This window comes from Microtus ochrogaster, chromosome 5 (assembly GCF_000317375.1).
Source record: "Microtus ochrogaster isolate Prairie Vole_2 chromosome 5, MicOch1.0, whole genome shotgun sequence".
Taxonomy (NCBI): domain Eukaryota; kingdom Metazoa; phylum Chordata; class Mammalia; order Rodentia; family Cricetidae; genus Microtus; species Microtus ochrogaster.
This window is the reverse complement of record NC_022012.1, coordinates 81,757,793-81,772,582: the sequence shown is the minus strand read 5'-3', so window position 1 is coordinate 81,772,582 and position 14,790 is coordinate 81,757,793. Positions and strand designations below refer to the sequence as shown.

General features: G+C 53.7%; 1 protein-coding gene across 2 annotated transcripts; it reads right to left on the bottom strand.

The window, feature by feature from the left end:
• Positions 1 to 2,627: 2,627 nt before the first annotated feature.
• On the bottom strand, positions 2,628 to 12,614 carry Nckipsd (NCK interacting protein with SH3 domain). Of its 2 annotated transcripts, none has more exons than XM_005347940.2 (13): positions 12,341 to 12,614; positions 9,779 to 9,888; positions 9,278 to 9,482; positions 9,054 to 9,144; positions 8,303 to 8,793; positions 6,943 to 7,113; positions 6,742 to 6,828; positions 6,524 to 6,662; positions 6,335 to 6,415; positions 6,024 to 6,152; positions 5,836 to 5,928; positions 5,520 to 5,692; positions 2,628 to 3,529 (listed from the first exon to the last, which is right to left on the bottom strand). In XM_005347940.2, the coding sequence occupies exons 1-13, from the start codon at positions 12,509 to 12,511 to the stop codon at positions 3,326 to 3,328; spliced, it is 2,145 nt and encodes a 714-aa protein (XP_005347997.1). In that variant the 5' UTR covers positions 12,512 to 12,614; the 3' UTR covers positions 2,628 to 3,325. The 2 variants fall into 2 exon arrangements, with proteins under 2 accessions (XP_005347997.1, XP_026635156.1); XM_026779355.1 differs by having other exon boundaries at positions 9,779 to 9,912; positions 12,341 to 12,416.
• Positions 12,615 to 14,790: the final 2,176 nt, after the last annotated feature.

Sequence of the window (14,790 nt, the reverse complement as noted above, 5' to 3'; positions counted from 1 at the left end):
TCTGGATTGTCACTATCTCAATTTATTAAGTCAGGGTCTTTGTGCTGTTGTTTCGGTTTTTTTCTATGTAGCCCTGGCCATCCTGGGACTTGTACTGCAGACTAGGTGGCTTTGAACTCAGAGAGCACCTGCCTCTGCCCCCAAGTGCTGGGATTGAAGACGTGTACCATGATACCCGCCTTCACTTTTGCTTCTTAAGCCCATCCAAATGCTGCCTTTTATTGGCAGTGTTCTCTGTCCCTCTTCCTCCTGCCTAGTCACATCCCACATCTATCTTTCCAAGCAGCTGGAGAGGTGTGTCTGACTTCCCTTCCTGAGAGGAGTCTTTTGGCTCACCATAATCTACCATTATGGCTACAATTCTATGTTATGAGATCATCGCCAGGGTGTTCGCTGAAGGAGTCCTGTCCCTCCCCCAGAATGTTTGGAAACATGACCCAGTATTTATGTAACTGTTGTCTAGGACTTCTGCCTCTCTCTCCTCTCTCTCTCTCTCTCTCTCTCTCTCTCTCTCTCTCTCTCTCTCTCTCTCTTGGTGTTTTGTTTTTCGAGACAGGGTTTCTCTGTGTAATAGTCCCAGCTGTCCTGGAACTCGCTTTGTAGACCAGGCTGGCTTCAAACTCACTGAGATCCACCTGCCTCTGCCTCTGGAGTGCTGGGATTAAAGGCGTGAGCCACCACCGCCCAGCTGATGTGTGCAGGATTCCTTAGACAGTCCTGCAAATGTAGGTGTGGCCTTCTTGGAGCACTACATTATGATGTAGGAGCCAGCCCTAGGACCGAGGACAGAACAGCCCGGCTCTACCCACAGGTCTCTGTACATCACAACAGAAAGCACAGCAAACAGCCACTGCAGTCTGATGTTGCTGCCTCAGCTTCCCAGGAACCCTCTGCTTTTCACTGAATTGCGTTGTCTCCTGAGAACAATGGTTTCCCGCCTGCAGCACTCCAGTGAAAACAGGGCTGGCTGGAAATCAGCCTCATTAACTCTGGATGTGCAGGGCGCAGGCTGTGTCCCTCCACCAGGAGCCTGCAAGCTCAGCAGTCCGACAAAGCCAGTGGCTAAGGAGGACCACTGCCTGGAAGATCGCTGAGATTCCCTCTACCCCAAAGGTTTCCTATGGAATGCTCCTGCCACACTTTCCTGAGCAACGAGTTAAGGCCCTGCCCTGGCCTCTATCTACTGCCTATTTTGTGTGAAGGCTACAGTGTGGTAACGTGTCTTTCTCTATTGCTCTGGACCTTTTAATTTTTATTTACATTTTAAAATATATGTATGTGCCCACTACATTTGTGTCTGGTGCCTGCAGAGATCAGAACAGGGCACTAGATACCCTGGAAATGGGTATTGGGAACCAAATTTAAGCCCTCTTCAAGAGCAGCCAGTGCTCTTAACTGTTCCTCTATTTAAGAGAAAAATTTTACTTTTAATCACGTGTGTATGTATAGGTACTGAGTGTTTGTGCAGTCCCCGAAAAGGCCAGAAGAGGGCACTGGATCCCTTGGAGCTGGAGGAGTTATCAGCAGGTTAAGACTCCTGATGTGGGTGCTGGAATTGGACTGGGATCCTCCCCCAAAATGTAGATGCTCTTAACTACTGAGCCATCTCTTCAGCTCCTCCACCTCCCATTTTTGTAAAATACATTTTACGAGGATGCAGCAGAGCACGCATGTGGAGGACATCTTGCAGGAGCTGCTTCTCTGCTGTGGGTCCTGGGGATAAACTCAAATACATGCCACCACACCTGGCTCTCTACATTGGTGCCAGGAATCCAAACTGAGGCAGCAAGAACTTTCCTAAGTCATTTCTCCAGTCCCTGCCTTTCAACACCCTGATACGATTCTGGGTGTGTAGATTTGTATAAGGAATATGGACCTCAGGTAAGAAAGACCTGAAGAACCAGATTTAATTAGTCTGGGGGCCCTCACTTTTCCCCCACCCACTTTAATAAGAGCTACCATGCTGACCTGAAAGGAATGAGGTTTTATCCATCTCTGGCCTCTAACAACACAGGAGTGCACCCTTGACCCCATCCTGGTCCTGGTTAACAGATTCCTTCAATACAGAACTGGTAAGATCTCTGCTGAGGTCACAAAACAAGAGATCATGGTGGACCAATAGTAAGGGCCAGCACGCTCAGGGAGAGCAGAGCTGGGAGAAGGGCCTGCTCCATTTTAGACTAGTTATGCAGGGCAGATGCGTGAGGCCTGGGTTTTATCCCCAGCATGAGAGGGAGGGACATGGAGGACAGAGAATAGCTGTAACTGTGCACGACTAGATAACTTTATTTTTGGTGAGAGAAGATCTCACTAAGTAGCCCTGACTGGCCTGGAACTATGTAAACTAGGCTAGTTGTGGGTATCTACCTGCCTCTGCCTCCCAAGTGCTGGGATTAAAGGTATGCACCACCATGGTCAGCAAAAAGATATAAATTGAAACTCAAAAGATACCTACAAGTGTGTCCCAGGGGCACTGGCTTGGCTGGGCCTCAGGAGAGGCTGAACAGGGCCTTAGGACTTGTCAAGGCCATCACCTCTCTGGGCTGCAGATGTCAGTATAAGCTAGAGTGGTGAGGTCCTGAGACCCCATCTGCCCCACCCATGATGCCAGGATCATACAGGGAAGCTCAATTCCTGATGCCTAGGATTTATTTTGGAAGGAGAGCTGTAGCACATAGGAAAATACACATGGCTTTCGGTCTACTTTTTTTTTCCTAGAGAAAATAGATTCTGTCATTGGCTTTCTCAGTACCATCCTCCTGATCCATGAGGCTCCAGGATGAATGGCCTGTCTTGAAATCCCGCTTCCAAGGCAGCAGCCTGGCCAAGGCCTCTGGGGTTGAGAGAAGGAGTCTGGGGGACAGCAGTCCCTAAGGGGTAAGGGCTGCACATGAGCGACACTCACTGCAAAGCTAAGGCAAAGAACAGAGCTGGCGGGAGGTGCCTCCCCTCACCCCCAGGACATGGCTCACTGAGGCCCAAGCCTCAGACCAGGCAGTGGGTAGGGATGGCGGTGGCCCAGCCTGGAGCAGCAGCAGGACTCCGGGTATGCACATGGGTATGGGGGTGGCATGCTGAAGAGGCAGCCAATCAGCAAACAGAGGGCCTTCAGCTTGCACATTTCCTCTGCCCAGTAGAATCCCCAGACTGTGGTCCCCAACCAACACTTGGCCCCTTACACCGACTCTACTTGAGGTAAGGGGCCCGGCTCAGGTTCCTTCGAATTCTTTATCCCCTCATAGTCTGTGCAGAACATTCTTAGAGCAAAGCCCCCACGTTCCCTGCACCCTGTCCTGGGCTGCAGAGAAGGGAGAAAAAAGAAATGCTAGCTGGGGACCTCTCCCAGCTCTGGGAACTCCTTGTACATCTCCTGGACAATCATGTGGTCCATGTGGCACTGGGGTGAGGCCTCTTCCTCAGCCAGGATGCGCCGCAGTGTAGCCTGCAGGTCTGACATCCGGTGGCGGTGTTGCAGGTAGGATGTGGAGCGAACCACAGCATGCATCAGGGACAGGTACTCCATGCGCAGCTGTGGGAAGAGCAGGTTGGCTCAGAGACCCCAGAGAAGTACTGCAATCGCTCTCAGGGAGGGACTGGCCACTTCTGCCCCATGGACACATGACTACAAACCAGCTTCACTTCTCAAATACCAGAACTGCATCTCTAGGACCCAGAATGTAGTCAACACTAAAACGGCCCTCAGAGCTGCTGAATGAGTGAATGAATGAATTAGTCCAGCCATAGAGTCCCAGAATATGGCTGCCCTGGGAAGTCCTGCCAGTCCTATGGTGCTAGGTCCCCTAGATAACATGTATGTCAGTCAGAATCCTTGGCTTCTTCCTGTCTCTTGCTCCAGAAGATCCTAACTACACCCACGACTTCAAACAGCAATTTACTCTCACACAGCTCACGCAGATCTGTCCTGTGAGCATCCAGCAGGAGCAGCCAATCGCCTGCTTGTTATCTCCCGCCTATCTCAGACAGGCAGAACCACACATCTACCACCAGCCTCCTCATCTTCCCCAAACGTCCCCAAGGTGAAGGACTTCCTTCCCACGCCCTTTACTCCAGGAAAGAAACACTGCTCTGATCCAAAAGTTCAGGCCCCAATGCATGTGCCCCGGCCCCCCGTATCCAATCCCACTAGTTTTCTGTGCTGTGTTGTCCTTACAGTACGCCTGCCTATTTTCTAGGGCTCTGGAACCTCAGGTGGTCTTGTGCTTTCCAACGCTCTTGTCCTCCGCTCTCAGGACCACCTGTCTTCACTAGAACAATCAGTGGAGCCCACCACCGTGTGTTCCCTGTCTCTGCTGCTCACCTCCTGCCGTGGTCCTCTCTCCATTTCGTGCTTCATTTCTCTACGCTCCCTGGAGAACTCCCTCTGGTCAGCATGGACCAGCACCCCCACCTTTACAAGACCCTCTCTGACCCCATGTTGTTTCCTTTGAGCGCCTGCCTGCATTTGTCTGTCTCCCTGGACAGAAAATGGGTTCCCTTCACTGACTGCTTCCTTCCAAGTCCTTCCTCATTTCCACTCCCCGAGTAATTCCAAAATTTCCCAAACTTTCCATTCAGACTCGATCCTCCAGTGCACTGGCAGGGCCAGCTCGTCACACCGCTCTCCACGTGGCAAATGCAAAGGCTACCTCTTTGTCCCATCTTCTCCTGCTCTAAACACTGGTCTGTGGATTGCTCCTGCTCGCCTGGTTTGGCTCTTGGGTTTCTCCTTAGCTGAACTTCTTGTGTCTTCCTGACTGCATCTGTCTAATTTCCTGGTGGCCACACTCTCTCGGAAGCTTTGTCACATGTCTGAACAGACAACTCCCATAGGTCTCTAGTCCCAACTCACCCACAGCCTCCCTGGTGCCCTGGTGCTTGAACATCTTGCAGGTGTCTCCTAAATATTTTATTTTTTTTCAGTTCTGGGGATTGAAGCCAGGGCCTCATGGATGCAAAGCAAGCCCTCTATCAACTGAGCTATCCCCCAGCCCTTGTCCTCAATCATAACCCATTCGAAACACAACTCGATGCTTCTCTCAGAAAGTCCTTGGGCCTCCTCCACTAATCACCAGCATTCCTTACACCTAGCTGCTCAAAACTAATCCAGGAGCAAGGTCTGCTGGGTCTATGACCAACACAGCCCAACCTGACATATTTCACCACCCAAATGTCCTCTCGCCACAGGCTTCCTGGCTTCCAATCAGCCCTCACTCAGGAAGGCAGTGAGTTACTTCCTCTTCTGAGGAGCAATCCTAAGACACAGCTGCAGCGTCAAAGGCTCTGCAAAAACCCCACTTCCTCATCTCCCCCACCCCAACTCTCTCCAGTGTCCTGCTCCAACTGCCACACAGTTGCCATGGATTCTGACATACCTGTCCTGGCCTCTGGACAGCCTTCCACTGGCACTTGGCCTGGCGCTGGTAGCAGCCATCCTGCCCCCTCATCTCCACTCAATGTCACATGCACCCCATTCTGGTTGTCATTCAGCTCCCATCCCCACTGCAGCAACCTGCAGGCACCTTGTCTCCAGGTGACAGGTCCGCAATCTGCCGCACAGTGATGTCAATAAGTGCCATCATGTCTGTGTGGTAGAAGATGGAGGCAGTGGCGGGGCTGCTGAACACGTCCTGCAGGAACTTGAGGACAGCGTGTGGTGGCTGTGGCTCGTGCTTGAAGATACGGACAGGATCATCTAGAAGGCAAAAGTTCACAGGAGTAACCGAGGCCCCACTTGGGGTCCCGGAGTCACCCTGGAGGACTAGGGAAGTCAAGGCAGGGAGGTAACGGAATCACAGGGCACTGAAGTGGTACACATGCAGGCTTCTAGGCTCTCACCCCCTCTGTTCAGAAGCAAAAGCAGCTTCTCAGAGAAGATCTTAACATTGGTGTGTTTGCTCAAGGCGGTCATGATGACATTCTGGTCAGGAGCTGAGGAAAGACATGGATGAACACAAGGTAAGAGTGTGGGTGCAGAGCTCACAGAGTCCTGTGGTCGGCCACCCTCCATATGGGCCTCACGCCACCTGTCAGGTGCAGGTTGAGAGCCAGAAGCAGGTTCATGCAGAGGTCTGGCAGCTGCTCTGTGGTATCCAATGGAAGGCCGTCCTCAACAATGCTTAGCAGGAACTGGGCAAAGGGCGTGCCCAGGTGTTCTGAAAAAGGAGCATAAAGAAATCTACAGGCCTAACTTTTCCTCCCCACACAATCCAGCCTTCTTGGTTTTCTGTGAGCCTTGGGAACACCCTCTTCTTATCAGGCCATAGTCGGCAGATCTCTGGGCCCTGTGTGGGTCCTACCTCTCTGGCTCTGGTTGGTCAGCAATCTGCATGCTTACCGTAGTGTGCATAGGGCACTGCCTCTCCCATGGAGAAGACCATGGCCAGGATGAGAGCAGAGTAACAGAGCTTCTGGTGGTCTGGGGGGGAGAGGGGAGGTGGTCAGCAAGCCCCAGAGAGCTGGGCATCCCCAGCAGATGGTGGGAACACTCTCCCAGTGGCAGCGAGCAGCCCCCGCCCCACCTCACCCTGTGTGTCGGTCTGCATGTCTCTGGCCAATTCCACAGGCAGCACGGAGGATACCAGTGTGGAGATGATGGCTGCATCCAGGCTGCACATGGCACCAAAGCACTTGAGGAGCAGCAGCCGCAGTGACGCTCGGTGTTCCTGGCAGAAGAAGCTGTGTGCTCAGTGCCCCGACTCCTGCCCGCATCCTTCTGTGCCCACTCCCTTGCCCCATACATACCATTTGGTAATAGGCCACCAAGGCCAGGACAGACTCGAACTCATTCCTTTTGCACATTTTTTTGCAAACTTCGGGGTCTGCATCAGTCTGTAGGGAAGAGGAAGAGAGAGTCACCCAGTAGGAGACGAGCATGCGTGGGCAGAAGAGACCTAAGGAGTAACAAGGGATGGCACAGGGTGGAGTCGCTGGTTCCCCCCATACCAGGATATGCAGCAGCTCTTCCAGATAGCAGCGGATGACATCCTCATCCTCGTACAGCGCCCAGCTGCGCTGCTGGGCGTCATCCTTTCTTCGAGCCAGGTCCGCAAAGATCACTTCAAGTCTCTGCTGGTCATGGCAGACCTGTCCTGAGGGTAGGGCTGTGCTCAGGTCCTGGGGGAACAGGGCAAAGTGTGGCTGAGTAAGATTCCTGTGTATCACCAGCTCCAGGAAGCCTCCAAGGTCTATCTCTGAGCTGAGGTCCCATGAAAGTTCCCACTTGGCAGGTCAACTCCAGACTTGACCTCCTGGTACAGGATCCTGTTTAAGACACAGCCGTGGTAATCACCAACATCCTGACTCTCCACCTAGACCTGGATGAGTAGCTCGCATGAGGCAGTAGGCATCCATTCTGTTACTCCTTGGAGGTGACTCAGAATCCTCATTCCCATTCCACACGACACCAGGCCTGTTGTATTTGACACGAGCTGCTATACCCAGCCCAGGCCTATATACCACTGGTCTACAGCCTTCTATTCACTCCAACCAAAATCAGAGGTGGAGCCTAAGGAAACACCTTTGGCCCATCCAAACCCCATCAGGTAGCCAGGACTCACTACCCCCATTCCTTCCCCTGACCATTCCCCCCGACTCCAAGACAGGGTTTTTCTGTATAGCCCTGGCTGTCCTGTCCTGGAACTCACTTTGTAGACCAAGCTGGTCTCGAACTCACGAGATCCACCTGCTTCTGCCTCTTGAGTGCTGGGATTAAAGGCGCCAGTGTCCTAATTATGTCATGGGACCATAACCATCTTGAAACGCCCACATCTCCCTCACTACCATCCAAGTTGGCACCTAGCTCTCCAAGCCCTTTTTCTCTACACGTCCAAAGCAGGCAAGGTATTGCTCTCACCTATGTCCTGTGTCAGCTCTTTCCCTGCACCCAGATGGAGGCCCAGCAGATAGCGGTAAACCCCTCCAGGTGGCAGGAAGCTTCCCCTATTCCCACCTCATCCTGGTCTTATCACCTGCCTCAGGCTCACCTGCTCCCAAACTTCCCGTTCCCACACTGCCTGTGATCCAGCCACGTCAGCCACTGTCTTCCAATTCCTCCTTCCTATGAGCCAAGCTCTGTCCTGCCTCTCGGTCTTTGTCCAGGCTGAGCCTCTGTCTAGAATGTTCTTCCTTCTCTTTTGTGGGTCAACTCAAATGACCCCAATACCCAGCAAAATGAAAGCCAAGAGCCAGAGCTCAGCAGATACCTGTCACGACAGCCTGAACAAATGTGTGGGGCAGGAGCGGGGTGGGACTAGCAAGCTGGCTGAGGGTGGGAAGGCTCCTTGGCCACGCTGCCCACCCTCACCTTGCCCTCTACCAGCGAGAGGAGGACCTGCTCCATGACAGGTGAGCTGGCTGGTACGGTGGCCTGTATGTGACCCACCACGACACCAATGGCCACGCGACACAATTCATGGCTCAGACCAGTGTTTCTCCGCACAAGCTCCATCAGCTCCGCCCCAATGGTCCTTGGTACAGCTGCCTCAGCAGCTGGCTTCTCCTCTGTGGTCTCCAGGCTCAGAGCGTCCAGAGCTTCCAGGTCATCCGTGGCTGAGTTTGTATCAGCTGCCACCTCCTCTGCAGGGGGCTCAGGGGACGGTGCCTTGGAGGGAGAGGGCTGGGCCTGGGACACAGTGGTGTGGGCACTTCGGCGAGGTACGGGTGGAGGTGTGGGAGAGCAGCTGGGACCCAGCTCAGAGGGGCTGGAACCGGTATAGAGTGTGTCCATGGAAGTGCTGCTGACTGATGAGCCACTGGACACAGAACTACCGCCGGAGGGTACAATGGTCCGGCCACCTGTGAGAGAAGTAACTGCTATGCTGAGGCAACCCACTGGGGGGCCAATGCTTCCCTGCCTAGAGACCCTGACCCTGGTACAGGACCCAGTTCCACTGCTAGGCCCTATCTCCTCGGCAAGCCTAGAGCCCCCAACCACCCAAACACAGGGTCTCTATATTTTCTCCATGTTCAGAACTCCCATTTATCTAACATGGGCAGAGCAACCATCCCAAGCACAGGGTACTTCCATCCCAATTACCCCAGCCCAGCCCTCTTACCGCTCCCTGAGATCACCAGGGCCTCACGATCTCGGCGCTTCACTGGTGGGGGTGGGGTGGTAGGTGTTGCTCGGCGAGGCTGTGGTGGGACCTGAGAGAACGGAAGTGGGGTCAGGGGGAAGACAGGCTGCTAGCTGCCCCTGTGACCCAAATGGACCCCTCAAGTCTCTGGAGAAAGTCTGAGTCCCACACACCTTCTTCTAGAAGATACCCTCACTCCATACCTGGTAGAGGGCTCCATCTGTCCCAAGATGCTCAGAACTAGGCAGGCTGTGCTGCCGTTCAAAGCCAGTTCGACACATGCCATTGGGCTGCCTAGATGCAGCAGAGTCCAAATGGTGGTCACTGGTGGATGAGGTCATAACGGAAGCACTGGAGGCTGAGGTACCCCTTCGCGACAATGTCTCTTTCCTGTGATGGATCAGCTTCCTGATAGAGAGACAGACATATCACAGTGGGGAGATTCCTCCCTACTCCCAAAGTCCTCATCTGGTACCTGTGGGAAGCTGGGACCTCAGTACAGGTCTCCCTACTTCCATCTTTCCATTCCTTTCTGTGGTACCTCATCCTAACCTGGCTCCATAAGGGAGCCCACCCACCACCATGCTCAGGGGTGGTGTTCCCTTTACCTCCCAGATACTCACTGAAGGACTCCGCGCTGCTGCAGGGAGCCCACCCACCACCATGATCAGGCACGGTGTTCCTTTCACCTCCTAGATACTCACTGAAGGACTCCGCGCTGCTGCAGGCTGTACTTGCCACCATCGCGCATGGCTGTGTTGTGCACAGCCTCAATGGCCCGGTCAATTGCTTGGAGGACATCTTGCTCCATGCCCTAAGGGTAGGTGGGCAGTTAGACCTGGGGGCCAAGTGGGGTTGATCAGCCCAGACCCAGCCTGGGCTGGAACTAGGTGGTGGACCCACTGAATCCTAGAATTGCGGACACTAGCAGACAGCCACAATAGAGTATGGGCTGAAATGCTCAAACTGTACAATTCAGAAAGCAGGGGCACAGGGTGGACTCTGCGATGGCACTTTACATCCCTGCCCCCCCCCCCCAGGATTTTATCTCATACAGGGACTCTTGGCAAAGGCATTTCTGAAAACCATAGGTCTAGAACGAAAGCATAGAAATCTCAAGATTGGGACCAGGCATCTACACCTAGCCTATCCTCGGGTTGGCTCAGAGCCCAGAGCGAGATGCCAAAAGGAAGACTCCAGTGTCTAGAATCCTTAATCAGTCTCTCTGGATGCTGCTGGTCCTTCACAAAACCAAGGTCACACTCCAAAACAACCCTGTCCCCACAAAGCCCTTCCAGACAACTGGAAGGGAAGAATGGGTCAAAAGAACCTCCCGTTTCATGCTCCCAAGCTGTCCACCTCTGGGAAGCCACTCTGTGCTGTGGTAAAGACGGAACTCAAAAGACAGGCCTGGATCCTGGCCTATATTGTCATCCTCCGCAACCAGGAGTCCTTTCTACTCCACAGTCAGGCATGGAGGGAGATGTGGGTTACAGCTGTGGACTGGCCAGCCTACATGGCCCACCAGGGTACACAGGAACCCCAGAGCAGAACAGAACACACTCCAGAGTGGAGTTTTGTTGTTTGTTTTGGCTGGCCGGGTGGCTGGTTTTTTGAGATGAGAATTGGTACAGCCAAAGTTGGACTGGAAGCCCAGGCTGGCCTGGAACTCCTGGTAATCCTTCCAAATGCTGAGACTGTGGGCATGAGCCATCACGCTTAGCTCCAGAGTAAGTTTAAGAAGCTCCTCTGATGGGGGCGGATGGATACAGGGGTCTGCAAAGTCCTTTATGTAGCCTAAGAGGTTCAGGGGTGGAGGGGGCAAGAAGACAAGGGATGGGGTTTGGGGGAGGCAAAAACAGAGTAAAATACATATATACACAGATAATATGACAGATGTGGAGAGAGAAGGCCCCAGAGGCAGGCTGTGAGAGACAGAGCAGGAAGACGCAGCTCCATGGCATACTGGGAAAGTTGGAGGAAGAACGTCAAACGTCAGGTAGAGTAAAAATGAGACAGGGATGCGCAGAGACCGTTCTTGCCTCCCTGAACTCCCAGCCCTACTGGCCTGGCTGCGGCAGCAGATCCACAGGCTCCGAGGAAGCGGCAGGACATCCCCTGGAGGTCCCCAACAAGACCCCAGTGCACAGAATGCTGGGCTGGGCGTGACGCATTTCAGATCCAACTGACCCCAAGCACCTCTAGGTGAGACTGAGGGTCTGTGAGGAAGCCCCCACAACCAAGGGTCCCTCCCCTTCTGTAAGACCAGACCACAATTCCAACTTTAGCATATTATTTCTGTCCTTGACTGGACTGGGACAGGATGTTTCCATAGCTAGGGTCCAGGGCAGGGCAGGAGCCTGGCACAGGCCAGGCTGCTCTGGGCCCCCCTTCTTCCTATAGACGAACCGGAGAACCGCAGGACTACTCCTGAGGAAACAGGAACTGGAGCTGCAGCCTCCACTGGAAGGAAACCAGGCCATCTTCAGAACGGGAAGCCACGGAGGAGGCTCACTTCCTCACAGTGTAGGCAGCTCCCATTCCAGGATGGAGCTCCCCAGATTTCCGAGGAACACCCGAGAAGTCAGGGCTGGGGGTTTGGGGGAAGAGGAGGCAGTACCAGGGAGCCTTGCCAGCAGGGGCCTTGGCTCCCTCCAAAAGGGTTGGGGGAATAGTCCTTGGACAGGTGGGTGAGTTCGGGATACAGAGATATTACGGGAATTGGGGGGGGGGGTCAAATAAGGAATGGAATGCCTATGACTCTGGGGTCCAAGTGTGTGGGCAGGGTTTGGGGTTGAGAACTGGGTAAACAGGTGGTGTATCAGATGGCACCGTTTCTGTGGAGGGCAGGTGGTCTTTATGGTAAAGGTGGAGACTCCAAATGGGGCGGGGAAGGAGATGAGAGTGTGGAGTCCTAGGGACTTGGTAAAGGGGAATAATAAGGGTCTTGGGGACTTGAGTCTCTGGGTACAGCTAAGGAATTCTATTTCTATGGAGGCTCTGATTGTGGATACGGGGGTGCCTGGAGTGCCAGTCTCTGAATGAAGCTTTTTCTAGGCCTGCGATTGGATGTCAAAGGCCTAGTCTTCGGTGGGCGCTGATGGCTCCTGGGGTCTCAGTCCTTATGGCTCTTGGGACTTAAGGTCAGATTCTCAAACTCCCTGTCTGGTAGTAGTCCTGGAGAACCTGGCTGGGCTTCCTGGATCAGTTCTGCGTACTGGTGAAGGGGTTCGGGCGAGAGGCCTGGCTGGGAGGGACACACTCACCTGCAGACGATGCAGGTAGGCAGGCGGCACGTAGCCGGTCTCGCCACTGCGTGCCCGTGCAGCTAACCACCAGTGGGTGCTGCTGCGCTCCAGCACCAGGAAGGTCTCGCCCGCGGCGAACGCCATGGCGTTGGGCTCCGCCGAGCGGAACGCATACAGCGCGCGGTACATGGGGCCGGGCCGGGTAGCGCCGGGGCTGGGTACGCGACGAAGGTTGCGGTCCCGGGAAGCCAGGCCCTGAGAGCCGCGGCGCGCTGCGCTCGCCCCGCCCCGCCCCGTGACACGCCACGCGTGCGCATGCTCGATCGCCGGAACCCCGCCCCGGGAGTGAATCGGCTCCAGCATTGGAGCGCCGCGCCCCCTGGCGGCCCTGAGAGGTTCGGCGGGGCGGGGTGTTGCTACTTAGGACTCCAGACGCTCGGACCTCAGACTCCAGTCGGGGGCTTCCAGGTCCTATCTCCCTCTGCCTGGCTATCCCCCGCACTCAACCTCTCCCTCCCCACTCAGGTGAGAGCACTGCTTTCTTTCCCACCTCCTGAGGAAGGTGCCCAGGGCTTGCTTGCAGCCGGTGTGTCCCCCGAGACCGGGTGGTGGCACTTTGCTTTGAGGAATACTGATCAGACGCCTAGAAGTCCCTCGCGGGGAGGGGGTCCTCTCAGCGTGTGTAGGCCTCACAATGCCTTAGCACCAAGTCCCTGTTCTGTCACTGAGGTGGTGGACAAGTGTGGAGGATGAGACAAAACCAGGTCGTACTGTCTGAAAGGCATCTTTGCTCCCCACACACGCACCCCCTTCTGCCAGAGGCTGCCTTCCTTCCTGTCCGGAGTCTTTGCAGCTGTTCTCTGCTTGAGCACTCGCTTCTGGACCAGGCTCTAACTTCTACCCATCATTGCTATGTTGTCACAAAGGACTCCAAGTCATATTCATTCATCTCTCTCTGGCCCTCTCCTCTCTCTGGGTGTGCATCTCCCGGTTTTCAAGGCAGTATGTTATGTAACCTTGCTCTCCTTCCTCAAACTCACAAATGGCCCTCTCCCGAAAAAAAAAAAAAGGAGTGAGGGGCAGAAGGCTAACACAGTAGGGACTGAATACATGGGGTTTGGAGAATGTGTTTTGAATTCTGAATGGTAGTGTAATTCCAGCACCCAGGAGGCAGAGGCTGGAGAAAGGTAAGTTCAAGATCAGCCTGGGCTTCACAGTGAGACCTGTCTCAAAGGAAAGAAAAAATACAAAAAAGAAAAAGCATCCTTTTTTTTTTTTTTTTGGTAAGAAAAAGCATCCTTGACCTTCAGCTTATAGTCGGCCCAGACCTCTAAATCTTTGAACCGCCTGTCATTCCTGAGTCCCAGCTGAAGAGGGAATCAGGGGAGCTGGAGTGGCCTACTCTTCCCTGAAATCCTGCATCTAGGGAGCATGGGATGCATACACCATCAGACTTCAAGGTGGTTTTTTTTTTTTTTTCCTGTTTTCATTTCTTTTTAAGGCAAGGTCTCACTATGTATTTCTAGCTATCCTGGAACTATGTAGACCAAGCTGGCCTCAAATTCACAATGATTTTCCTGCCTTTGCTTCCCAAGTATTGGGACTAAGGGTGTGTGCCTTTTTCCTTTTTCTTTCTTTCTTTCTTTTTAAAGTTAGGGTCTCACTATGCAGCCCCAACTGGCCTCAAACTAACAGCAATCCCACTGCCTCTGCTCCTGAGTCTGACCCCACCTAGCCTTCATTCATCTTTGTTTGGGCATGGTAGAAGCAGGCCTAATGGGACTTGGGAGAGCTGTCGGAAGGTTCAGCTGAGACAAGAATTTGACATCAGACCTTGGCTTCTCCATACCAAGTCTGTTTCTACCAAGTTTTGATTCCCCCTGCCCTGCTCCAGAAGCTCTGTAGGTACACGGCAGTAGTGGACCTTAGGTCTTTGCGAAGACGAGACTGGCAGAATGGTAGGACTGCTGGGCAGGAGAGGTGGCAGGGGAAGCCCAAAGCACCCTGCATGCCCTCTACCTGGGCTCCCGGCTCCCAGTAGACCACAGACCAGTGGCTCCTTGAGACTCCTGCATGCGGTCCAGGATATTTGAGATTACTATGTCTAGACAGTTATTTGCTGCCAACACCTAGGAGAAATCAAGAACCCAAGGACTGGAAGGCCTGTTGTCCAACTTCTCCTTAAGCTGTGTAGGGCTATGGGAAAACTTATGCCAGTTGTACTTCTATGTAAGGATGGTAGAGATCCAGCCAGCATAAACCACGGAGACCTGGCTAATAAGCGTAGGGGAATATCTGTTTTTGATGATTGCAAGGTGCTGAACTGGGACTCTTTGGACAAAGCCAAACCATTGTGATGGCTTCAATGCGACCTACAGAGTGGGAACACGGACTGGGAGGTGACAGCACATGGAGGCTTCTACAGGGTGGGAGTCTGCATGCTTAGAAAGAATGACAGCATCACTGTA

Excerpts from the sequence above, each read along its gene's own strand:
- Nckipsd (XM_005347940.2), bottom strand. The coding sequence starts at position 12,511 with ATGTACCGCGCGCTGTATGCGTTCCGCTCGGCGGAGCCCAACGCCATG. Across the intron at positions 6,663-6,741 it reads TGGTGGCCTATTACCAAATG|GAACACCGAGCGTCACTGCG; the intron begins GTATGTATGGGG and ends TTCTTCTGCCAG. Across the intron at positions 5,693-5,835 it reads TTTGCTTCTGAACAGAGGGG|ATGATCCTGTCCGTATCTTC; the intron begins GTGAGAGCCTAG and ends TTTGCCTTCTAG.